This window comes from Orbicella faveolata, unplaced genomic scaffold (assembly GCF_042242905.1).
Source record: "Orbicella faveolata isolate gen_17 unplaced genomic scaffold, um_ofav_v1 contig_46, whole genome shotgun sequence".
Taxonomy (NCBI): domain Eukaryota; kingdom Metazoa; phylum Cnidaria; class Anthozoa; order Scleractinia; family Merulinidae; genus Orbicella; species Orbicella faveolata.
In genome coordinates, this window is record NW_028301576.1 from 23,537,832 (window position 1) to 23,563,890 (window position 26,059).

General features: G+C 38.0%; 1 protein-coding gene and 1 long non-coding RNA gene across 4 annotated transcripts; both read right to left on the reverse strand.

Annotated features, from left to right (window-relative positions):
• Positions 1 to 1,208: 1,208 nt before the first annotated feature.
• Positions 1,209 to 6,247, reverse strand: LOC149098982 (uncharacterized). The gene is made up of 3 exons (XR_016203644.1): positions 6,173 to 6,247; positions 2,429 to 2,489; positions 1,209 to 1,365 (listed from the first exon to the last, which is right to left on the reverse strand). It is a non-coding gene; the product is annotated as an uncharacterized LOC149098982 (long non-coding RNA).
• A 2,137-nt stretch (positions 6,248 to 8,384) lies between these two features.
• LOC149098983 (uncharacterized) lies at positions 8,385 to 20,685 on the reverse strand. Of its 3 annotated transcripts, XM_089277540.1 has the most exons (10): positions 20,248 to 20,685; positions 18,485 to 18,772; positions 17,882 to 18,250; positions 16,591 to 16,739; positions 15,695 to 15,866; positions 15,122 to 15,210; positions 12,918 to 13,155; positions 11,665 to 11,779; positions 11,052 to 11,115; positions 8,385 to 10,024 (listed from the first exon to the last, which is right to left on the reverse strand). In XM_089277540.1, exons 1-10 carry the CDS (start codon positions 20,333 to 20,335, stop codon positions 9,941 to 9,943), a joined length of 1,656 nt encoding a protein of 551 aa, XP_089133666.1. In that variant the 5' UTR covers positions 20,336 to 20,685; the 3' UTR covers positions 8,385 to 9,940. The 3 variants fall into 3 exon arrangements, with proteins under 3 accessions (XP_089133666.1, XP_089133668.1, XP_089133667.1); XM_089277542.1 differs by lacking the exon at positions 18,485 to 18,772; XM_089277541.1 differs by lacking the exon at positions 11,665 to 11,779 and having other exon boundaries at positions 20,248 to 20,684.
• Positions 20,686 to 26,059: the final 5,374 nt, after the last annotated feature.

A 26,059-nucleotide genomic window follows, 5' to 3' on the forward strand; every position in this document is an offset into this window, starting at 1 on the left:
TCTTTAACCGAAACAATAGGCCATAGACAAACTCGATTGAATACTTTCAAAAAAAAAAAAAAAAAAATCATTTCCTCGCAGTGCGAAAAGAACCTTTGGAACATATTACCATTATTGTATGTAAGCGCCTAAATAATTGACTATAATTTTAATATAAGGTCGAAAAAAATTTTCCACAAGGTTTTGAGAATTTCTAGGATTGTGAGATTCCTTAAACGAGCAATTTTTAATAGTAATGAATATAAAAACATAGTAGATCTCAGCGGCAAGTCAATGTTCTTTAAATCAAAAGGATGATATCTACAGTAGACATTATCAAGAAAAAATGTTGACAAAGACTTCAACTCACCTTGATATCAAACTTTACATCCTGGTGAATGGTCTTTGAGTAAACTAACCCAGTCACACTTCGAAGAAAGTACAATGTTGGTCTAATGCAAAATAACAAATGTTCAGTGTAAGCAAGAAGCAAACGAGATGTCAGGCACCCAAGGCGGCTCTCGGTGAGTACTGCGCTACCGATAGATTATTTTCACCAACAACGCAACTATTTCGGAACTTTTTATTTCCCCAAGACTTCCTTTCAGCTACTTTACAATGTCATTTCATTCTTATGAGGGTAGACAGAGTTTATTCGAAACGCGCGATGGGGGCAAAAGTTATCGTGTGAAGCGTGAAAAGCGACTAAAACTGAGACATACGTGATGAGTGAATTATTTTTACGAAAAAAGCACCCTAAACAGTACCTAAGAAGTATATCTAGAAAACGTAAAATCTGTGCTTGAAACGGGATCACAACCTTGCGTTTCCTACCTACCCTTTCTTAAGAAATGAATAATTTATGTTTCTTGATTATCAACGAGAAAAAGCGAGTTATCAGCTTATTTAACTCCTGTTCCATGTTCGGAAATCGCACATTTTAAAACAACATCAAATTGAAGTCTTCGAAAAGCGAGAAACTAATTATTATTTTGCGTTCAAATAAAATTGAGCTCGTATTCGGAAAGCTAAAAGTCTGCTGCCTCGAAGACTTGGTTTTGGGTCAAAAAAGTACTGACAGCCGAATATTATGTCAAGTTAATTCGCTGCACGAGCTAAAAGGCTGAAAAGTGTTAATCGAGTTTAAAACTGTCAACTAAATTCATTCAGGATTGTGAGCAACACTTCCCTTGGCTTTCAAATGTTTCAGTGACTTTTATACACATAATGATTTCGAACAGCTATCCGATTATAGCACTGGACGTGTTTCTCCCAGCACATAGGATATACGCACAGTAAAAATTATCTGATAAAAAGTTTAGAGAGTCTTCAACTTACCTTGTTAACAGAAAACTTTAGGTTTAAAGGCAAGGGAAAATAGTCACACTGTAAAGAGATAAGGTTGGTTTAATTAAAAAAAATAAAAAATTTCACTTCAATTATTATGATGTTAAATAATTGTAAATTAAATACTGTCGCTCTTTTGTTTCGCACCGTTAAGGATACTGCAATTACCCTGCTGTAAATAAAACTACAAAGTGCACACTTGAGTTCGACACGCAAATAACTCGGCCATTTTTGTATTAAGTTCAATACCACTTACTTCAGCTAACCTGAGAATATTGAAATACAGAAGCGTTCGAATCTTTCCATGAAACATCTTTTGATGTTAATTAAGAGTTCCGCTTTAGAGTTCGACCTAGGAAAACCAAATGCTCAAAACTCTTACGACGATTAAGTGATCAAAAGCTAACGGGAATACGTTTTACACTCGGTTTCACAATAGCGTCCTGATCTCAACGCCGAGCTAAATGTTTCATTAAAACCATAGTATGCATATACGCAGGTTGACAACGCTTCAATTAATTCTATTCAAGTAGACTAAACTTTATGGCTTCAAAGATCTCTATTAACGAATTCGAGATCGGTAAAGTTCTAACTTTGTAGCTTTTTCCCAAGTTTTGTAAAGAACTACGTAAAATAATTACCCTTAACAACAGAACACACGACAACGACATTTTAATTTAGCTTTAATTTAGTTAAGAGAGACATAAGCTCCAAAGTTTCTTTAAAACACTAAATATAGCTGTGACGTAAAAGACAAGGGTCCGAATACGACAATATAACCTGTGCCGCTTTTAAATCGCAAGAATGTTTTTATTCATACATAACCACTGTCTGCCTAGTACTGGAAAACTTCAACTCTTCAGGTAAGATGAAAAGTTGAGACGAAATTAACTCAGGGCTGACAGAAAAACTCGCTTTATATTTCAAATGTTAAACTGAGTTTGAATTTGAATACCATCCTGTCAAACAACAACAATCCCAACAATGCGAAAAAACGAAGGGCTGACTGACCGGCAAAAACATGTTCTTAATTTGTAACGAGGCAATAAATCGACAGCAGTAAGTAGGATCATTCAAGAAGTTTAAAAGTCACTCAACCTACCTCGTCAATAGAAGACTTAGCTCCAAGTGAGTGGTCTCACTGATAATGAAGAACAGTCATTCTGTAGATATCAATTTCATGTCGCTTTTAGAAGAGGAGTTTAATGTAAATAATATGTCAAAATGCTCTGGTGTTCAATACTAATTAGTTGAATATTTTTCGGTTTCGATTTCCATCTGTCTGAGATCAAAAAACTAAATATCACGCTTCTAATCTAACTTTCCACGAAGAAACAAACAATACATTTCTAACCGAACTAATAATTTATAACATGCAATTAAATGCAATATTCACGATCGGTTTGAAAATTTGCTGAACAGTTTTTTTTTTCTCCAAAAATAAATTATTTTTCAATATAAATGAGGTCTGCCCACATACTCTCAGTAGTCCAGGTGAAATTGCATTCCGTTTTTTTCCTTGTAAATTTTATCCACGGCTCCAGAAGCTCCATGCTTTAAAAATTTATCGCGTATTAATAAAGGTCATCAGATTAGCTCTATTAATAAGGTTAAAATTTTATGATATCTCAAAATATCAATCGGTTTTACGTTTTAGGACTTAACTAGTCACCATGTATCTCTGACCTAATATTTGCTGCTTTCTGACATTTCCTCCAAAAGGCCCGTTCATCTTGACAGTCTTTAAACAACCTTTTAATTAACTTGTCAGGCTATTGATTACTTGACAAATAAGGCAAGCAATTTGGAAAACGCTAATTTCGTTGGGACTTCCTTTCAGCTGCTTTTAATAAAATGAATACTTAGCTTTTAAATTCTCATTAAGGTGTTTGTGCGCAACTTATAATTTCTGTAGTCTAAATCATTAACATGGACAGTTGTCTTTATAATTATCGTGTCTGGTTTTAACTTCCGTTTGAAAACGAAAATATTTCTTTACGAGAAAATGACGAAAAAGCTAAATCGAGTTTAATATATATCTATTTTTGACTACCACGTCTTTGAATATGAAATTGAATATTACTTGGCATGATGGGCGAATTTTCCGCTTATCATTTTAAGCTTAACATTCCCTCCAGTTGATTTCGTTCGCTTTTTTAATCCGAAATTCGTTTTCAACTGATTGCTTTCATCCTACAAGAAGGCCTACAAAATGGGCCATCATTGAGAATTGGTTCATGGCGGGGAAATTCTTTGGAGAAGAGAGGTTTGGTCGGTCATAATATCTGGAATATTCAAATCAGAAAAAAAAAAATGGGTGTTTAAAATGTTAATACCGAGTTTTTCATCTCAGCGTGGACACATGACGTAAAATATGTTCTAATTGGTGAAAACATGACATGTTTGCCTCCAAATATTTGAGGTTTGAAGGGCGTTCGTGCATGCTAAGTTCTGCTAAAATGGCGGGAAAAAATGGATATCCAAGACTTCTTCGAGAAAATGACCCCTTACTTTGGACCATCGATTCCAACAACTTCGAATAAGTGAACGACAGTTTGCTCGGTGTTCTGATGTGGTTTCCTGAAAGCGAGTCGATGTTACCTGTCTCGTGATGCTGCTTAGCGTTCTCGTGCGCAGCTGAACTTTGAAGACGAAACCTGCGACTTATTATACTAACTGGAAGCATGCGACACCTCGTTTCTCAAATCCTAAGACAGAAGAACTGCTGGTTTGAAGTAGGCTCGATTTGCAGCCGCTTTGTGAGCCCGCGTTTCTTTCCCCACACCACGGCTGGATCACTGGTCTAGCCATTGTATTTTTGGACCAATCACGGCCAAGCCTGCTAGAATCGAGCAGGCTTGGCTGTGATAGGTCAATTCTGTCACTCGTTTTTCCAACATGGCGGAAAACAGTGCTGATGAGTTTTCTTTTGCTGTAAAGTGTGTTTTAGGGCGCTTTTCGTATCGGCAAATTAAGGGAAAAGATGTCTTAGTTTTACAGCCAACGGCCTCAGGAAAATCCGTAGTTTTTCAGTCTTTCCCGCTCATCTTCGATGCTGCGTTGATGAGATTCAGAAACCAGTCCGATTTACTAGTTGTGCTGGCTGTGCATTGGTTATATTATCTCTCTGCTCAACTCGCTTATGCAGGACCAAGCCAGGTTTCTTACTTCAATCTGTGTAAAAGTAATTAATATCTGGGACGAGCAAAAGAGGGCGGATTATTTTAGGTCGTGCTAGGGTCCCCGATATGGTGATCCATATAAATTTGATATATGTAACTTATAGGGAAAGGCTGCGGCTGAGGGCCATTGATGACGCCCACTTTATCCGACACTGGTAAGAATTAGAATGATTTGTCTCAAATATTTGTCGTAGTTGATTCCAAATTTATCTTTAGAAAACACTGGATATGAAATAAGAGTTTAATAGCACGGGCCAGTTCTGACCACCTGTTACAAACACATCTGGCCTCTCACACTCCAGTAATGCTCTATAGACTTTTTTAGCTTGGGTGGTTTGTTTTCCCATTACACATCACGTGATATTTGCTAGGGAATTGTCTTTTATCAACCTAAAAAATATATATTCATATACACGCAACTATTTGAAAATTTGAAAGCGAGAATTCTCAAGAGTATCAACACATGGTCTAAACTAGTGCAAGAAGCCGCCTAAGCTAAAAAGGTCTACTCCAAAAATGTCATGTTGAAGCATCGTCACATGGACATTTAGCACATAATAGCACGGTCTTACTTCTACATATTTTGCCTTCACTACACAACCGAACACACTGAAAGGTTGAGGCATGGACGCGTTGGTCAGCCAGGCCCAAGATATGTTTTATTTGCGACAATAAGCTTACAACAAAGTGGATAAGAGATACATCAAGTAACGTCCTACATGCGCCAAAGCCGGACACGTAAACCCCAAAAACCTCTTGTTAGGAAAAATAGGGACCGTGTACCCCCGACCAAATGCAGTGGCGCCACCTTTGGGGTTTTAAGGTTGACCTATAACTGACAACAGAATGAAAAAAACAAATCATGTGACGCTAATTATACAATAAAAATAAACCTTATGGGAAAGTGCTAGTGGCAAGGCTGACCGTAGAATGTCACAAGTTTCTCAACCGTCTCTTTTTACAAACGTACTACCCACGAGCCTTCGCGTACTACTCTCCCACCCAGTTCTCTGTTCCGTGTCGGCAAAATATTAATTTATGTCAATACCGATTATCACAAATTACATTTTGATGTAGACGTAGGGGATTTTGAAAAAAACTTTGCAATTTTGATATCCAATTGTAAATGGAATACATGTTCTTTTGTAAATATTTGCCATTAATTAAGTCTTCATCTGTCTTACAAAGAAGGGAGGTTATTTGTAATCAACAAACCTGAAAAGTATCTGTACGTTTTAGTAATTATTATCCCGTGAACCATCAGCTCTTGTGAGTGCACCCAAAAAAACAGGAAATAAGTTTTGAATGAATGTATGACCTGCTCTACTGTACTTGTTTATAGCCTTTGCTACAAAACTTGGCATTACTTACAGCATGCGGATCACCGAGGAAACGCCTATTCTCTCACTAATTAATTTTGCCGGAAAAAAAGTTATTTTTCGGCGATGATTACCAGTAAATCAACTTGATTTTGTCCGTTGGTTATTTCTTTATGGCTATTTTCGATAGACGCAAAAGGGTAGGGCTAACTAAACATGTGCTTGGATACGAGTTTTATTACGCCCGTGTGTTTACCCAAACGTATCATGCAATCGGGATAGAAACAGTACTTTACCTTATACTCCTGGTATCTTTTATCCCAAGAACAGAAAAAGAGTTCTTACCTTCACTTTACAAATGTGAGCTTTTTCGCTTTGGAAATCCTGCAAAATTAGTGCCATTCGGTGATGTTATCAAGAGTGGTAGAACCTGTATGGTAAAGAGGAAAAGGTGTAGTTTGCTGCAGAGGTCTTATAACAGAGGCAGGCCGAAGAAGCAACATTGGCTTATGATCCTCGGTATCACTGGATAGCTCTCTTGCATTGGACCACTCGGGCTCAGTGATGACGATTTCGACTCTACTCAGAATATTTGTTTACCGATTTACCATAAATAAGTTTATCGCTGCAAAGATACCCTTGGGGTCCAGATTCTTGCTGGCTACGATTTCGTGCAGTTCCTGTTTTAGTTTTACGCTTTTTCTTGGATTATCCAAAATATTTCCACATAGAACACATTTTTGCCAACAGGTTTAATTTTCACGGAGTAACAACCTCCGCCATATTTTTCCCCGCGCTGCTCGCATGGTAGTTTGCATAAAAAGCGGATATGACGTCACGGACAAAAGCGATACTGACCAGTGATCCAGCCGTCTGTTGGGAGGACTATCAACAAACGGACTCCCAAAACGGCTGGAAATCGAGCCTAGGTTTGAAGTTGCGCGAGTAAATATTAATCGAAAATATATCAAAAACCTCTAATACTTGCAAACGTTGGCGCGAAAGTTAGCTTGTCGGCTGTAAAACTTCAAATATTTGGCAACCCCCAGAAGACATGTTTGCACCCAATAGGCCAATTCCGAGTTCCGAGTATGACTCAAGGGTACATGAAAATTGCTCAAGTTGTGGTACAGTGATATAAATGTGATCCATTTGTGTACGGTAGTCAGTAGTATAATGGTTAACTAATTGTATGTATCCTCTATTTTTTATCAGTGATTTTTTTGAGACACCTTTCGTCTGTTGTGTCTTACATTATATTAATATTGAAATCTCCAATAAGTATGGTGGGTATTCTAGTATCTGTTATTACTGATTTATAAAGATGAACGAGGACTTTCATCAACTCTAAAACTGGAACATTAGATTTGAACGGTAGCTACCTACCACATAGATATTTGGAATTGGACTGCTTAGAACTGTTATAGTAATTTCTACATTATTAATATTGAACCTGCATGGAATTCCTGTATAGTTTAAATCATTTTTAATGTATACGGCAGTGCATAGCAAGTTCTGATATTGAAGTTTTAAAAGTCATTTCTGTGAAGAATAAATCCACTTGGGATATACGTATCATCTTTATCTGACATACAAAGCCTTGTTTCCACAAAAATATTAACATCAGCTTTTTATCATTTATATGATACTATTATTGTAGCATCAGGTAATAAAGAGCGGTAGCATTGATCCATTGAAGTATTACTGATGGAAAGCTAGCATCTGAGTTAGAACATCACCCTGACAACAACTAAATCAAATGTGATAATCAGAGAAGCTAAAAAATAATTTTAACTAGTTTTTTTTGGAAATATTTATTCAGCACGCCTTCATAAGGCTACTTATAGGTTATTGAACAGCTATCTAAAGTCAACAACAACAGCAGCAGCATCTGCAACAGCTAAACTAACTAACTAACTAACTACAAAATCAAAGTATAAAACACGAAATACAAAATTATTAAACAAGATGGTCTTAAATGTAATAGTAGTAGCAGCGAAGAAAGTAATAAGAAACCTTAACGCTTGTACTTTCTCGTCTTAGAGTAAGTTTTGATCGCAATAAGAAAAAACATTATTTGCACAATACAAATAATTCCATTGAACAAAGTTGTCTGTGGATGAGAAATTGGTATAAAAAGTCTGGGCATGCAATTCTAAAAAAGAGTGCATGCTTCCAATTTTCAAATGCCTAGAAAGTTCAATTTAACTAAGGTTATGGTGACGAGGGAACAATTACAAATGGATCAGGTCCAACACTTAAACCGGATAGAGTCACCGACCCGCTACCTGTGCTGTTCCTCTCCCGATTTTTGCCTTTCACAACAAAGTTTCAGTTTTGGAACCGTTCAAACTGAACCCGCTCTGTGTGAATACCTAGACCAGTTCATTTTGGCAGCGGCCGTGCAATTTAGGCTATCTTCACCCAAGATTGGTCCAAAATGGATCAAGCCCAAAACTGCCTAATGCATATTCTGAGCATGACTAACTGGTTGAAGTCGCTGATTCGCTCACGTTGATCAAGTAGTGGACCGGTTTTTGAACCTATGCTGATGTACTATGTTGATGAATTTTTTTTAATGAGTTTGAAAAGCCTAATTTCCTGTCACAATACCTACTATATACAATGCCAAGTGGACAGATGAAGATGATATAGAAAAGCACCCAAAATTATTACAAAGACTACGTTGCAAATAAACTAAATTATACATATGACACGGGCTCAATCATGATAGTTATTATTTGAGGTGGATTGGATTAAAAAATCAGAGTGCAGCTCAAATATCTTAAAGTAATTAAATATATGTAATTATAATTCATCAAATACTTTTGCTCGGACGAGATTGGTCTAAATGAGTCACGTGACTGAATATAAACCAAGTGGGGAACATTCCTCAATTTTAAGAAAAGATCTCGCGTGTTGCAAAAATACTTAAAAGTTACAATAGCCTCCATTTGACCTTATAATTAGGTTCGAATATTTGTCCTCTGACATTATCTGTTCCTCGAAGCTGACAGCTCACTTCCAGGAACAGAAAATGTCCGCAGACAAATATCTGAGCATATTTTCACGCCAAATGTAGGCCATTGTTTATTACAATTCAAACTTTGGTCACCTTTAAATAAGAGGTTTTCGCGTTTAATTCAAAATGTTTAACTGTAATTGGCTTGGAAATTCCTAACTTATCTAGGTTTACAACTACTTCTGTTTGCATGTAATTTGTAAACATTACTGTCTATTTCTTCCCTTTTGTCCTTTTTCCATCAGAATTTTCCTAACATACGCCTTTTAATCAAGGTCGTCGAACCTCCACTAATGACCACCTCTATAGAACAACCACCTCTCTACAACGGCCACCTCTAGATAACGGCCATTTTTTTTGTTCTGCGAACGGTCCATACCTCAGTACAACAATTCTACAAGGACCACTTCTCCACAACAGCAACGGCCACTAAAGCGCGTACCGACTGCCTAAATAGCCTCTCAACAACGGCCAGTTTAAGAATAATTCACGAACGGTGTATGCAAAACTCCATTTTTTTTTTTTTTTTTTATATAGCAAAAGGTCAACGAAACTTAATCCGTACCGCACCTCGTTGGTGTCTGTCTCTGTTTTATTTCTGCATTTTAAAGGAGCTCAGTCATGGCATTTTAAGTTATTTTGGCCACGTACAAAATTACCTCCAAATTGAAGGAGACCTGAAAATGATAGTTTACTACGTTAGAAAAACAGCAAAGCGATAATAATAAACCATAAAGGAACAAGAGTGGTTAAGGATGGAGAAGATTGACACGGATTACAAACGACTGGCAATAAAAATTGAGGCTTAAATCTCCAACGTGCGCAAACCTTGACGAAGCTCCTTTAACAGATGTATATTTGATCGTGTTATGTATTTATACACACAAAAAAAAAATCAGGTTTAGTATTTCACCCTTACTTCCCCATAACGGCCACCTCTATTATTAATGGCCACTTTTCTCTGTCCCAAGGCAGCCGTTGTGGAGAGTTTCGATTGTTAAGTTATCAATTTAAATATAAACTAGCAATTGCTTGACTCAGCACCCATGCGACTAGTTTACTTGGCATTTATCATGTTGTCCAATGTGACATCAAAGTTGGTTTTCGTTCAAATTAAGTTGATCATAGTCATTTGTCGCTGATGGCTCCACATAGTTATAAGGCGGTACAGGGGGCTGCAAAGGAAAAGAGAATAACGTGTCATTTTGCTAACCTGAAGCTGACCGATCGCTTCTTGTAATAAAATTGATTAGGATCCAGAGAAGTGAAAACCATAAACCCCTGTGAAACCAATTTTCGAAAATCTGCGAACTCTTTGAAATTTCTAAAAACGACCACATTAAAAAAAAAAAAAGAAAACATCTTCACATCGAATGTCTCCGAGTAGTTGACAACGTGGGTGAACATTTTAAATCAGTAATCCAAAGAACGAACGTGACAAGGACACGAAATTTATGGGAATATTACGGAACACACTAGCTACAATCTGAAAGCTAAAACAGTCGCTGACACGTGTGTGGCGTGTGATTTTGTAAGAATAACCAGGAATACCATATAAGGAAAAAAATAATTAACCTCTATAAAACTCTATACTAAGAATACAAAGTCGCCATAAGACAGGAGTACCTCAATACCGTCAAACCTCTTCATGTGTCCCTAATATTGACGTACTACATTACAGAGAGATTATATAAATTCTGGCTTGGTTGCAAAAAAAAAAAAAAAGAAAGAAAGAAAGAAAGAAAAAAAAAAACTGCCCGTATTATAGAGGTGTCTGAATGTCAGAGGCTCCACTGTACTGGTACTATGTCGATGATTGCTGGGTTGTTGGAGTAAGCCTAGCTCTGAAGTCAGTTTCAGAGCAGCTCACAGCCTATAGTCAGCATGTACTGTATTTAGCAACTTTCTCGTGCAATGGCAAAAAAGCAACGTTAAATGCTTGCCACTGATCAAACTATTTTGCTTTGAAATATTATTGCTTGAATCCACTTTCTTCTATTGCTGAGCATGCAGTGAGGTTTCCAAATAAATTACGGTAAACAAACATGGAAAACATATATTAACCTGACAAAAACCACCCTTGCTGTCAATATGTGTACTCGAGCTTATAACACTTAAAGAATTAAACAGTATGCATCAGAAAGCACCAAACTTAGCACGAATAAAGATCAATTGTAATATTATCAGACAATATCTACTTACTTGAAGTATTAAACGGTTCCTCAAGCGTATTCTTGGCAACACACCACGTCTATGAAGCCATTGTCTGAGGAGAAGATTACACACACAGTTTGGATGCATGCCTAATCCTTGGCCAACAGATTTACTGCGATACACTAGCTGAGAGGCTCGTGAATTATTTTTAACAATAGCATTATTAACTTTCGATATCTATCGCGTGATAGTTGACGAGGGCGCAGTCACTGAAATAAAATAACACTGCTAAGGGAGCGAGTTAACAGATGTTGGATTGCCGTGCAATGAAGAACTGTCTTGAGACGTTGATTCAATAGGTCTCCATTCTTTAAAGCAACTGTCTATAAAAAAAACACCCATCACTTTAACTCAAAATATTATTCACAATCATTTACACATTCCCAGCTTTATGCTAAACGTTCTAATAGAGCAAAGCCTATATTGCTTTAGAACATAATCGCTCACAGGAGCCCATTCCCAGAAGCGACAGGATCTCTCTTTAAGTCCAATGACCCCTCCTTGGATTTCCCAAGGTGGTCGCTTAAGAGAGATTCTTCCTTTAGTAATAAGAAAGCCACTCTTGACTACCAGCAGTACACTGACAAAAATACCTTCGTACCTCAGCAAGTATACCGCAACCGAAGCTGTTATAGATGCCACCACAACTGACACTGTGATCAAAGCGATTTGTTTGCTGCTCAGTTTTCCTCCGTCCTTTGGTGGTATTGAGTTATCTACATGAAAAATACACACATGCCGAGTAGTTACATATGAGTTTCTTACCAGGGATTCATTTTAAAACAAAATGGAAACACGAAAACAAACCCTGGCCCAGTATTCAAAACGCCATGTATTGTTTTCATCTTACATGCCACAAAAACCTGAAGATTGAATATTTGTTCATTTAAAAAACAAAAACCTCCCTCGGAATAAGTTTAACTGTACTCTCTTTCAAGAGCACCCCCACCATGTACCCATCTTTCCTAAAACGATGAGTAAAATCTTGGGTCCACTTCTTTGCTCCTTTAATCATGTACTGCTTAGAATACAATTTAAACTCCATGACGGTACGTCGCATTGTGTCCGCAAACTCATTAATGACTAATGAAATTTTAAAGGCTGCCGCACACTAGCCGATTTTTTGTCGTAGAACTACAGATTTTTCGTCGGGGTCAAATCGGGTTAAAATTTGTCGGGCCATCTGCTTGCCGCACACTAGCCGATTTTTTGTCGCGACTGACCGCGTTCAGGCTTGGGGCCGAGTTATCCAAAATCAAGATGGCGCCTATTCACTGACGTGACTCTCATGACATTTCTTAATTAGTTGAGGCGCGCGCGAGCCCCGACAAATTGTCTTGGTCCACCGCACACTAGCCGACAAGGCCCGTCAAGACGTTTTGAGATTTAGCACTGTCAGATATCGCCCGACAAGCCCCGATCTTCTCGCAGACTTGTCTGAATTCACCGCACACTAGCCGACAAGTCAAGATTTTTTGTCGGCCGACAAAAAAATCGGCTAGTGTTCAGCAGCCTTGAGAAGAGAAATCATGAACGTGACAGTGTTTACACGACCCGGTAACACAGAACAAAATCAGCCTTGTTGGGGCACAAGTTACACAGTGGGACTTCCAAAACAAAGCAGCTTGTACCAAAATAGATTTTTATGATTTCATTTCTCCGTTTTCTCCTTAGCTCTAGTTTCCATTGAAAAGATATATCAAATGCTCAAGATACTGTTTGACCACATTTCCAAACACCTCAAGGTTTCTCAAAAATACTACGCTATGTGTCATATCGTTAACTCTCTTGTCGGTGATTAGAAATGCGGTCAAACATTTTCTTCCTATTTGATATTTTACTTTCTTAACCCACCTTGAAGTTCCTTAATTATGTACGGCTCACCAACTGCACTACAAAATTGTTCTTTGTTACACATCTTTATGAAGACATTGTAACTTTTGGCAGAATCAAGTCTTTGTAAAACTGCTCTATTTGATGTGGCATCCACATAATATTCACAGTCTGGAACAGAACCTTGGCTAACATGATGATAATTGCAGTAAACCACATGTTTACCAGGAGTGCCATGCCAGGAGGAATTGCGTGCCAACTGGAAGAAACGATGGCAAATAAGTATTATTAAGAGTTGAAATAGAGGATATTACATGGCCGCACGGAGATAAGAAATTTATCTTCGAGTGTTGAAAAATATTTCACGAGTGAGCGCTGCGGACGATTGAAATGTTTTTCAACACGAGTAGATACATTTCGTATTTCCAAGCGACCATGAAATTTTCACTTTTATTAGATACAATTCTCACAATACATCACGACGTTTTTGAAGATTTCCAACCATGAGGTGCTTTATCATATCCAAACTGATTAAGGGTGGGGTAGGTGCTGTCAGCTGAAGCCAAAGGATGACGTTGAAAACACTTACCAAGACCTTCATTCCCAAATTTATACTAGAGACGAATTATCCGATGCCGAATTTACATAAGGAGACATTGGTTTATCCAACCGAGACGCCTTATCAGTCTGACATGGATAAATAGCCTAGGTAAAATCCGGTGTCTGGACGAATTAGGTGGCAAAATTGATCTTGAACTGACTCATCTGTCAGCACGTCTTGCAGACATGCTGAGACGGATCAGCCCAAGACAAATTAATGAAGAGATTGTCTGTAAATTACAAAAAGACCAGAATATTAATAGCGATCCCTGTTTACATAGCCGAGGATCCTGCTAATTAAAAAAAAAAGCAATTTTCATTTTTTTTCGAGAAACCATCTCTATGTAAAGAAACGTTAATGATATTGACAAATCAGATGCACAATGAGGTGAAATGAATTTTTAATCACATCCATTGGGATCTTATCATAACCTGGGGCTTTACTCGTTGACAAATTCCTGCAGATAACTTCCAATTCATTTGAATTCATTCAGGTGTGTTGTTGTTATCCCCAAGGAATCAACAACAAGAAGAGTTCATCGTAGGTATGGCTTTTTCCAGGTTAGGACCGATGCTAGAAAAATATTTACGGATTATTAGTCTCAAGCAAATAAATCGTCCCTAGTGTAGATTTGGCCACTACTCTGGATACACAAATTAACAAATCAAATATTTTTTATCGTTATTATACAATGTTGGCTTGTAAGGAAAATATTAACCAAACTTTTTTAAGTCGTAAGTGGAACAAAGGAGTAGAGATTAGAGAGATTGTTCGAAGGCAGAAGAGAAGGAAAGTGGGAAAAAAGGAAACAGAAGGAAGTTAAGCACAGAGCCTACAAGACAGTCAGGCAGGGGGGGGGGGGGGACACCAAAGGATGTTAAACAGGTAGCTTACCAGACAGGCAGGCAGGCAGAACAAAAGAAGGGTGGGAAGAAAGGAAACTGAAGGCACGGTGGGGGGTGGGAGAGGGGGGGGGGAATCCCTTAATATAGGTATGTGCGGCCCCAAAGGGCTAGGTTTTCAGCATTTTTGTCAGAAATAGGGTATCAATTTCGGCCAACTTGGTCATAAATAGGGTATGGTTTTTGCACCCTAGTCTTGAACTGGGTATGCTGTTAAGAAGATTATAAGCTACTTTCTCAGCATTATCGATAAGACCATCAACAAAAGCCCTTCACAAATTATATTTACAACAATTTAACATTGGTCTAAACTAGGGAACTAATTATAAGGCAGGTCTGAACAGGGTATTGATTTTAGGGCCAGGTCATAAAAAGGCTATCAAATTTTTCGTCAGGTCATGAATATGGTAGGAAATATCACATATTTCGGTCATAAACAGGGCCGTTAAGGTTTTGGGAAAGCGGGCCGCAATTTTTCCGGCAGTACCCACCCCGGGACTGAAGGGTGCTAACCAGGGAGTTTGCCAGACAGGCAGGCAGGCGGACGAGAAGGAAGGTGGAAAAGTAAGTAGCTGACCACTCAGTAACAGTGAAAAGCCGTCGGTTGAAATCATTTCTAGTACCTTTAAATAGAAAATGTAATATATATTACAATTATTAAACTGTAGCTTCATAACCAGTGTTCCTATATAGGCAGTGTAATTTAAAAAGCTAATACACACCTCCCACTCTACTGTAACATTCCTCAGAGCAGTATTACCAGGGAAGATCGCTGACAAATCTCTTATCACCTTCGATGGAGTATCTGGTTCTAAAATTTAAATTGCAAAACAATTACATAAATATTAACAATAAATTAAATTAATTACATTGTAATTGCAGTTTCTATGTTTTAACTGTACTATTTAAAAAGTATTTACAATGTAAATAGTCATTTTCTTGCTCAAAAAGAAAATCTTGTGAACCTTTTTGTATCAGCACATGACTGTATTTTAAAGGTCGGTTGCTGAATTATTGGACCATGCAAAATGCATTTGACAAGTTAACTAGCAATATTAATAACTTTGTGCTAGTACAAGAGGTTTTATACATGTACACACATGTACATTATGCAAGCCAAGCAAGCAGTTCAGAATTCGGAGTTAGTAAAGTGGTATTAAATATGCTTTCTAAAGCAAAACACCTTTGTCTGAAAGGGGTCTACTTACACATACAAGAGTTTAAACTGCACATACAAGAAATAAACTATTTTGATCTAACATGCTTATACAGCTGTATCAGCACAGAAGACATACCCCCAGCTGGTGTTTTCACAATGCGCGGTCCTTGCACTTCACTTGGAGCACTCTTCTTTCCTTCTTCATTAACAAATCGGACTATTATGTAGACGTAATACTCCATAAATGCCTTCAATCGCCTGAGCAGGGTAACCTCTGTCAAGCTGTTTTTAATAGATATAACCTTGGTCTACAAGGGAAAAGGAACAAACAAAAGATCTTCATCAGGCTCTATGCATGAATATGTATGCATCTGTTTAACTTTAATTTACAGTATGCAGTTTCATCTACATGTAGTTGGTTTTTATCTAACTGATCAACTTATTTATTGTGAAACTCAAAAACCATATTTACCATAACTGCTGCAGAAATTCTCTGGAGCTCATAGGCTAATTTTCATTGTCATTACGCAGACTGACACATGAATTTACAATTTATGCGCTGTTGACGAAAGAAACGAGAGCAGACAATTTGACAATTTGTTATAATTGTAAAAAAAACAAAATTGACATTAGTTTTTCATGCATCTGTCCTGTAATGGACAACAAATTTTGTCATAAAACTGTCAAAGTGGTCTGCTGATCCACTCGGCTATCACCTTGTGGAGCCACAGCTACTTTAACAATGTTATGACACAATTCAGGATCAATAACAGGACAGATGCATGAAAAACAGGCATCAATTTATCAATATATCTTATTGTGAAAAAGCCAATTAGATGCAAGGAAACCAAATAAAATTATTTGCAAACAGCAACTGTAATTATTTTGCGGTTGAGAGGTTTGCTCGAATTTCCTGAACTTTTTTGTGATTGGTCAGTACACGACATGTCAGAATCAAACTAAAGTGTTCACTTCTAATCAACTAAAACAAAAACAACAGCAGTAGAGTTACACTATGCAATACCAACAAACCTTGTTTTCCATTTCATTTCTTGCATGGTACAGTATTTTGTATTCCATCTTTGTGTATCTCCATGCAGCCCTTGCAGTCCAGCTGACTCTTAATTCATTCTGCTTATCAGTTGTGACAACATTGAAACTCAAAGGAGGCAAAGGGGTAGCTTAAAGTTAGAAAAAGTCAAAAACAAAAACGTTAGATTGAATTCATTCAAAAACAACAAAATATGAATTTTATAATACATGTAGCCGGCAGACAGGGAAATATTAGCCAGGAGAGCACAGAGCATAATACACATTAGTGCAACGCATGACAACAACACAAAGTGCAATTATTAGTGTTTTACACAGTCTGAGATTTACTATTTGACAGGTACATTTTCAACCGGCAGCCTGCAGTGAGTGTACAGGCCATGTAGTTCTTAATTTGTGGATCCATAAGGGTTTTCCTCACCCAGTGGCCCGTACAGTCAACAAAGCAACCAAAGTGCTGAGGATGGGGGAGGGGTGATGAGAGGGAACATGCACCGCAGAATGGAGGGTAGGGTGCGTTACTACAATTAGGCCAAAAGGATTGGAGCTGGTCAGCTACACATGTATCTGTACCATGCAATCCTTTGTGGTCAATTCTACCTTAAATATGGGTGAGGATAGGAAGGGGAGGGGCAGGAGCACATGGGAGGGGACGTAAATGAAACATCTTGGGAGAGAAAGGCTATATTGAAAAAAACACGAACATCCATTTGAAATACTGTACATGTCAATAAAAACTCTATCTTTACTGCATTTCCACTTGTACAGTGTAAGTAAACAGCCCTCAGTGACTATTTAAGGAGCAGACTTTTCAAATCAAAGACATGATCAGTTTTATTGATGCAAGTTCAAATCCCTCACCTAATTGTTTCATATCTTCAACAAACATACAAATGAATGTATTTTACCATGACCATGATTTTCATGGTTAGTGCAGAAATCAATATATTTAAAATAACTACTCAGTTTAAAATGCTTTTCAACAAGATTTGTCCCTCACTTCACCCTACATGTACGATGCACGTATTACAGTGTATGAACATTTTTGTTTTGTTAACTAAAGATGAATTGACCCAGTGTGTTAACTGCATGTTGTGCATGACTATACCTTTAGACAATTGGAAAGTCAAGACACTTCAAAAGTACTGATAGGAATTCAGTCCTAAAATATCAAGGATCATAACTTTCAGAACATTGTTATTACCACTGAAGGCAATATGTACATGTGCCACACCCAACAACGTACATCAGATCCCAACACATGATGCATTACCTGAATACACTGGAATGAATGGTAGATATCGCCAGCTTGTCGCACTTCCAACAGCATTCTCAGCAACTACAGACACTGTATAGTTACAGCTTTTCTCACATGGGGAAACAAAATCCCCACTATATCGTAGCACACAGAAGAAATCTTTATCTACACTCAGAACATTCGTAGGTCGGCAATCCGGGTTACTGCTCCAATTACAGACACTATTATTTATAGTGAAGGAGTCATTCACACACAGCTTGACTGAGTAATTAACAGGCAAACCTCCAGCAACACTTGATGCTGACCAAAACACATGATACTCTCTCTCAAGGTCCATGGCACCCACAACACTGTATCTTAAATTAGGTGGAGGACTAGGTTGATCTGAAAAGAAAAAAGGAAACATTTACCAGGATTTGCTTCATTAAGGAAACTAAGAGCTTTAATCTGAAACTACTTAAAAAATCTTATTAATATACTGTAAATATTTTGAATGCTTAAAAATAGACAGACAGTTTAAATTACATCATCCAAAATTTCTTGATAGTAAATGTACTTAAGGCTTTTCACACAGGAGGGTCCAAACTTAATTGAAATCATAACTCTTAATTCAGTTACCTGCCACTATAAGAGATATGTTAACTCCTTGTGACATATGACCAAGTTTTGGGCCACACCAGTAAATTCCATTGTTTTTGCTGCTTGTATTTGATAATGTCAGTTGTACTGTGGCAGTATCAATATGCTGTACTTCACCAAATAACCATTTCTTGTTATGTTGCCATGTTAAATTCAATGTCTGTGTATAATTTCCCACTGAAACAGTGCAGTTTAAAACAAATGTAGAGTCCCTCAATGAATAGTACAAATTGTTGGGCCTTTCTGGTTGAAGTTTAAAATCCAAAACTGAAATTAAAAGTGAAAAGAATCTTCTTTTGGCATCAAATAATAATTTATTACTTACGCTTAATTGTGAATATTTCAAATGCACTTATTGTATTTAGCATTATTTATAATATTTACCTTGTACTGTTCCAGAAAATACATGTATCTCTACCCCATTCTCTGGAGGGTTTGAATATCCATACCCCTCTCACAGAAAGCTTTTTGGTTTAACCCCCCCCCCCTACCCCCCAGCCAATGCCTCTGGAAATTCTAGTTTTGGTTTACTTTGAATTCCTTTAGAAACTTTGGCCTTTAAGACCTCCCCTTCCCCTGTGAAATTTCCACAAACCCTATTTGGAGTGGGTTATTGGATATTTTCTAGAAGCACACCTTAGGACTCAGTCCTCAGTCATAGGGAAAGTAGCCATTTACATACTGAATGTTACAAATCTTACAATTCCCCTAAGCCATGACTGGAACAATTAAGGACTCATGTGAGTGTTCCCTCCCCCTCCTCTCATATTACTTGTGCCTTGACAGGAAGTTGAAAATCTCTGGTAAGAGAGCTTTTAACATCTCACTATTCCCAGCTTAAAACATTCTCACAAAACGTTTTCTCAAACCATTTTTTTTCTTTTTTTCTTTGAAGAGTCAAAACACATTCTCGGGTATGTCTAAGTATATGAAGAAAACATTATGTTTCATTAAAGTAATTCTGATCTTGCCTGACATCAAAATCAGGCCTCGCAATGACTAAAATGTCTTTCATGCAGAATATCAATCATCTTTTTACTTCTTATCTGTCCATGTTTCCTTTCTAGCCTAGTTGTATTTATTAAATCTTTATCTCTTTGTCTGCAGTCCACACAACCAAAAAGCCCTTACACAAGAGAGGGCATAGGGAGGGGAGGTGAAAGGTAAATGCGAGACTTGGTGAGAAGGCGAGACTAGCATTTTTCTTTGTAAGCCTAATAGCGACTCTAAGCCAAGTGGAGTGTTAACTGGGACATTCTTCTGCCTATCTGATTATATGGTGTGTTTTTTTACCACTGCAGTATCAAAAAAAATATTAACAAATTGAAAAAAAATTAATTATTAATTTTATCCTGGAATGACAATTTAATCCCACACTTGCACTACACTGAGCTTGAGAGGGTTTGGTTACAAGGTCTTTTGGTGGCAAAACATATATAAGCTGTAGTTAATAAATCATTAACTAAAGCTTATGTATTGTGTGTTATATATTGTGTTTCACTTGAGAAGCACAAGTTCCTTAAACTTATTAGGAAACTAAGACAAAACAGGAAGCTCAGTTCCGTAACATTCAAACGTGGACGCAGCACATTCTAGCCCGTTAGTAAGCTGAATTTTACGACATACGTAGTTAAAAGATATGAAGATTAAGTTCTTAAGTTAAACTCGAGTTACAAACATCACTGAAGCTGTCAGTCAAATAAAAACAAAAATCTTAAATAAAGCTTCACATTGAAACTTACCACTTAATAACGATCCGTCAACAGTAGCCAAAAGAGATGAAAACACTACCAACAGGACAACTACAGGAAAACGCGATTTCCTCATCATCTGATTCGGCACGCACAATCAGCACAGTACATTTACATGCCTGAACGCATAAATTTTTAATCTTTCGCTGTCTTTTACGAAGACCCATGAATGCAGATGTTCTTCACTTCGATTGAGAAAAATCTTCACCGGTTCGTCACATGTTGGACTATTTTTCTTTTTTTTTTTCCGCCTCAACTAAATAAAAAAGATTATAAAGTTGATTTAGTTCCACCATAGTTATTTCCTCAATCTCGTGATCATGGTTGCTTAGAACAAGCGTCAAGTATGCATTATTCTACTGTCCTGAACCACTTCATGGGGAGGTCTGGGAACTACCCCCGGCCCTCCATCGACTCCTGATCGACAAAACTTCAGCATTGCACACTTTGGTTATTTAGTTTGTTTTTAGTTTGTTTGATTTTTGTTTTTGTTTTGTTTTGTGTTTGTTTTTGTATTTTTGTTTGTTTGCTTGTTTGTTTGTTTGTTTGTTTGTTTGTTTGTTTTTTTTTGGGGGGGGGGTAGGTGAGGGAGGGGTTAAAACAATACTGTGGGACAGGAGCATATCATATGCTCCTGTTTGAGACACTTCTGGCGCAACGTTAAATGACTTGTCTGACCACAGGGGACCCGAACACTGCATTAAAAATAAATAAATAAATAAATAAATAAATGCAGTGTTATCTACCAGTGTTTCTGTATCTTTTTGAGTCGTTTAAAAGGGCTTTGAACAGAATCGAAGAAGTTTACATTTCAGATATCATCTCAAGCTATCTCAGTCTCCCGCTTTATAAATGTGACCCTCCGATTACTTCTAAAATTTCCATTATCGTCGTTAATTCGTCGAGGAAGAGATTCCCACATGTAATCAGAACGTCACATTCACAAAGTGGGGTAAAGTGCTGGTTAGAAAACACATGACCCACCCCTCCCATTTGGCACAAAACTGACTGACCCACCCCTAAATGTAGGTTGAAAATCATGTGACCCACCACCCACAAAACATGACAGTTTTGGTTGCCTAATCCCACAAAATCACATTTTGTGTAGGAGATTGTGTTACCATTTACGACAATAATACAAAATCTTCTAAAAACTGAATATTGTCTTCCTTGACTCTTGCAACCTTCCGCCCTCATGATGGCGGCCGGGTTACCTTTGATCTCAAAGCTAAAAAGAACAAGCAGCTGACCCAACTCCAAAGGGAGGAAAGCCTGATGAAGTGGTTGCTACACTCAGCGAGGAAACCGAAGAAAAATTGACATGCCAGGACAGCTTGACCGTTGATGTTTATGAGGGGGGACGGGTTACCCATGACCTCACAGAACAAGCAGCTGACCCAAACGCCAAAGGCAGCGAAGCCTGATGAAATGGTTGCTACTCTCAGAGAGGAAAACGAAGAATGCTTGATATGCCAGAAGAGCTTGATCGTTGAAGATCATGAGGGCGGACGGGTTATCCATTGCCTCACAGAATAAGAAGCTAGCCCATCTCCAGAGGAAGGGAAGCATGGTGAGCAGCCAAGGGATGTCTAGGACACTTGACTGTAACTGTAAGAATGATGGCTTAGTCATATCTCAGTGGACAAACATGAACGAACTCATAAACTGGACTTCGATTTCTGTCTGATCATATTTAAAACTAAATAACTGTATTCTTGAGTTTCTATGTTTTGCACCTATTACGGTATTTATATATATGAAATAAGAAATAAAACTGTCTTTGCCTCAGTACAATTTTTAATTTCCACCGTAATTATCGTCAACATTTAAATTTGTGTTTACTTGTCATAATTGCCAGAAACATTGCATTTTCAAAAGCCAACAGCAGCTTTATTTGCCAGAGTTTAATTACAAGATATTTCCTCTGTTATTACATTTTGTCAGTTTCTAATTAAGCTTGTGGATTATTTTGCCAATAAGTTCATGTTGTGGCCGCGGGCTGCGTTTGTGATCTTCGTTTAGTCCAAGAGGACTTTATTCAACGCCCTGTTATTTGCTAATTTATCTCATTGAAAGCTCGAACACTTCTTGTTATGTATACTTCAACTGTTTCGTCTAGTTAATGCTACTAATATTTAGATATTTTGTTTTAAGTGAGAGCTTGCGGAACGAAGCCGCTCCTTAACGCCATACAATTCATTAGCCATTCATTACTTTGATTTCGTTGGATCGTTTCCAATTGAGAGTAATTTAGTTCGAACTTTCCCGTCCAAGTAACGAACGCATGTAACAATAAGTTCTTAAGTTGAAACTAGAATTTTTTGTTATGTACCAGTCAAATCGAAGCTTCAACATTCCCCTCCCGGGCAACCCCCCGGGCATTTGAATTTAACTTTTCAGTAGCTTCTATTATGCTTGTGACGCTGTGTATGTAAACATGGTTTAATAAACAGCACCAAAGAGAACCAAGGCCCTACATGCCACGAGGCACGAGGAGGACAGGTAACAGGTAATAACCAGAGATAACCAATAACAAACTTGTCAAATTTTGATGTCGAATTATTATCAATAAACCCCTAATATAAAAGTAGCGTTTTGTCGATGTGGATCAACTGCATGTAAGTATTACACTATATCAATTTTCTACTCGTAGAGAAACACGTAGAGAATATTTCAATTTAAAATAAGTATATTTAATACCTCTGTTTCGATTGAAGCCAATTTTGTTAAATATTGGATATATCAGTAAAAGAGAAACAATTACAAAGTTGTCAAATTTTGATGTCAAATTATTAAACCTTTAATTATGTAAACTTTTATTAGTATAATTGAAATAATCATATTAGCACTCTGTCGATGTAGAACATAACTATTAATTCATATGCTGCTAGTGCAATGTCAGTGCCAGTCAATGCAAACTTTCAAATTTGCGTAGTTTTTAAAATGAATTTAAACTATTTAAAGAATATATGAGTGTAAAATATGTTTGTCTCTGTTGAAATCATTTTTGTTTCTTCCTTGCCCTTGTTTCTTTTGCCTTCTGCATTGGCTTTGCACGGTTTTCCTTCTTTTTCTGAAGATGGCTAACCCAAATCTTCACTTCATTTAAGGAAAGGCAACACTTTTTAGCAAATGTGATAAGGCTGTCTTCGGCATCAATCCCCGTCTTGAAGGCCTCTTCAATAATTATAATACGGAACAAAGCTTGTGTAAGCCTTTGGTTTTCAACCAACCCGCCACGAATCCGCAATCTTTTCCTTTGAATTCATCAAAGTTTGTTTCCGCGATTGATTTATCAACCCACGTGGATTCATCGGGACACGTGACATGAAATCGAGGCTAGGAATCAAATTCCCTACCCGGTATGAGTGGTGATCAAATGCCCCGCCCCCGGGAAGACTAAGATGATCAAATTCCTTCCCCCCGCAGGCAGGAAAAGGCGTCAAATGCTCGGGGTATGCCCGGAGAAATGTTGAAACTTCGATTTCACTGGTATATTAGTTGCACTATCCTTAAAGGACTTTGTATTTCGTTGCAATTGCTTTCACATCGTTGCGCAATAGACGCTGGTAAAAGTCATACATAAGCGATCGCAGTTGCAAAGCTCTTTCGATAAGATTTCGATTAAATTTTATGCACTTTTTCGAGAAAACAAACACTGCTGTTGGAACCAAAGCAGTCGGAGTTATTGCTGTTAATCGGTTGTCCAGTTCGTTACTAGATCCCAGTACCCAAGAGTGTAACGGCTCTTCCTTGCAAGCGAGTGCCCCGGTTTGTGTCTTATTAGGGAGCTAAAGCAATGACGACGGCGAACCCGAGGACAACGCCTAGTAAAAAAATGAATTTATATTTTACCTTCGAATTTAGCAACTGTCTAGATCTGCGCCTATTGGTCTCAGAACTTGCTCAAGCTAAATATGTAACGCCAGCGTTCAATTCCAAATGAAAATGCGAAAAATTAGCCGCCGTCGTTAGCGTTCTCCAAAATACGCAGAACTTAGTCATTTCACGTTGTTATTTTGCAGAGGACGGCAAAGAAATGTACAAAGATTTATAACGCACGTGCACAGCCATTGATTTGCTCATTAAACCCTTTTGATTGGTGGACTTCTCGTTCCCGTTGCCGTCGTGATTTGCTTAAGCTCCCTCGTCGTAGTTATTAATAGGGAGTTTTAGCATGCAAACCACGACGTCGGCGACGGCGACGACAGCGACACTAAACAAAAGGTTTAATAGAGAGTTTAAGTAATGACGACGGCGATGGGAACAACGCCTTGTAAAAAATGAAGTTATATTTTACCTTCGAATGTCACAACAGAAATGTACCAAGCTAAGATTCAAAACGCACGTGCACAGCCGTTGTTCTGCTCATTAAACCTTTTGTTTGGTGTCGCTCTCGTCGCCGTCGCCGTCGCCGTCTTGGTTTGCTAAAACTCCCTAATGAGCAGAACAATAGCTGTGCACATGCGTTTTGAATCTTGGTACATTTATTTGCTGTCTTCTGCAAAACAACAACGTGAAATGACTATGCTCTATGTATTTTGGAGAACGCGAACCGCAATGGCTAATTTTTGGTATCTTCTTCTGAACTGAACACTGTCGGTGCATGTTTAGCCTGAGCAAGTTTTTAGACCGATACGCGTACTGAACTGATTTACAGAGTTGTGACATTCGAAGGTAAAATAGAAATTCATTTTTTACAAGGCGTCGTCCCCATCGCCGTCTTCATTGCTAAAACTCTCTATTCCCCAGGAAAAGGACGGGTTCCTATATAGAAAGGACCAGGATGCTCGTCGGAAAGTTTGAAAAGAACCCCTAAGACTTTCCACGATCCTGTTTTGTGGGCTTGGCTAAAATATTTTCTGCCCCTAAAAGGTACCAAAACTAAAACAACAATTTAACTGACACTGACTTTTTTCGGCGCAACACCTTAAAGGTGCTGCGAAAGCTCCTGCTGAGGACCTCTTGAAGCTGAACACTTTAACAGGTACCAAAACTGTTTTTTAACCCCTTAAAGGTACGACGAGCACCCCCGTCCTCTTTATATGGGGTCCCTTCCCCCGGGAATTATCTCGTTGATGAAGCATTCAGAGTTCGCCAGTTCCAGTTCGTTTGCAAAAGAAAAATCTTCCGTTACAATATACTGCTATTTTAATTAGGATTAACTTTATATAAACAGTGATTTTGTAGCTCCTTGACTGAGGCGAATTCAGCGCCCATTTGTTTATTTTGTTCTGTCCTTCACTGGACATGGTGGCTTTTTCAGTTGGGCCCAGTCCACACTACGCCGGAGAAATTTGACAATGCAGCTTTATTTCTACGGTTAGGCCCACCGTCCACACTAATTCATCATACAAACGGATCTTTTTGAAACCGCTCTTGAAACCGGAGGAATTTGAAAACGCCGGCTTTTGTTTCCGTGTGAACAGAAAACATTTGAAAAAGGAGCTTTTCAAAAACGATGGCGTGACGATAATCATGTGATTTCCATGGCTTAGTTTTACTCAAACACATGCAAATCCAAACTGACTGGTGATTGTTGCAATCAGCCAAAAATCGGAACATTTTAACATCTGTCAAGTGACACTAGATAATTTGTCCACTGGGTTTGGTGCAAAATAAGTTTATTTCCAGATGAAGCCTGTAAAAAGCACTGAAAACAAGAATTAACTGTCAAAACTCTTGTTCATCGCACAGAACGAAACAGAAACTTACAAGATCAGGAACCCATCACCGATGGGCTCCTGATAGAGGACACAACTGCCATGGTACTCCGTTTGCGCGCTGTTATCCGTGGAAGACT

What these genes read in the sequence shown, in the direction of transcription:
- LOC149098983 (XM_089277540.1), bottom strand. Translation starts at nt 20,335, where the DNA reads ATGATGAGGAAATCGCGTTTTCCTGTAGTTGTCCTGTTGGTAGTGTTT. An exon ending in ATTCATTCCAGTGTATTCAG is followed by an intron (nt 16,740 to 17,881) that starts GTAATGCATCAT and finishes TCTAACTTTAAG; the next exon opens with CTACCCCTTTGCCTCCTTTG. An exon ending in GGAACCGTTTAATACTTCAA is followed by an intron (nt 10,025 to 11,051) that starts GTAAGTAGATAT and finishes TTTCCTTTGCAG; the next exon opens with CCCCCTGTACCGCCTTATAA.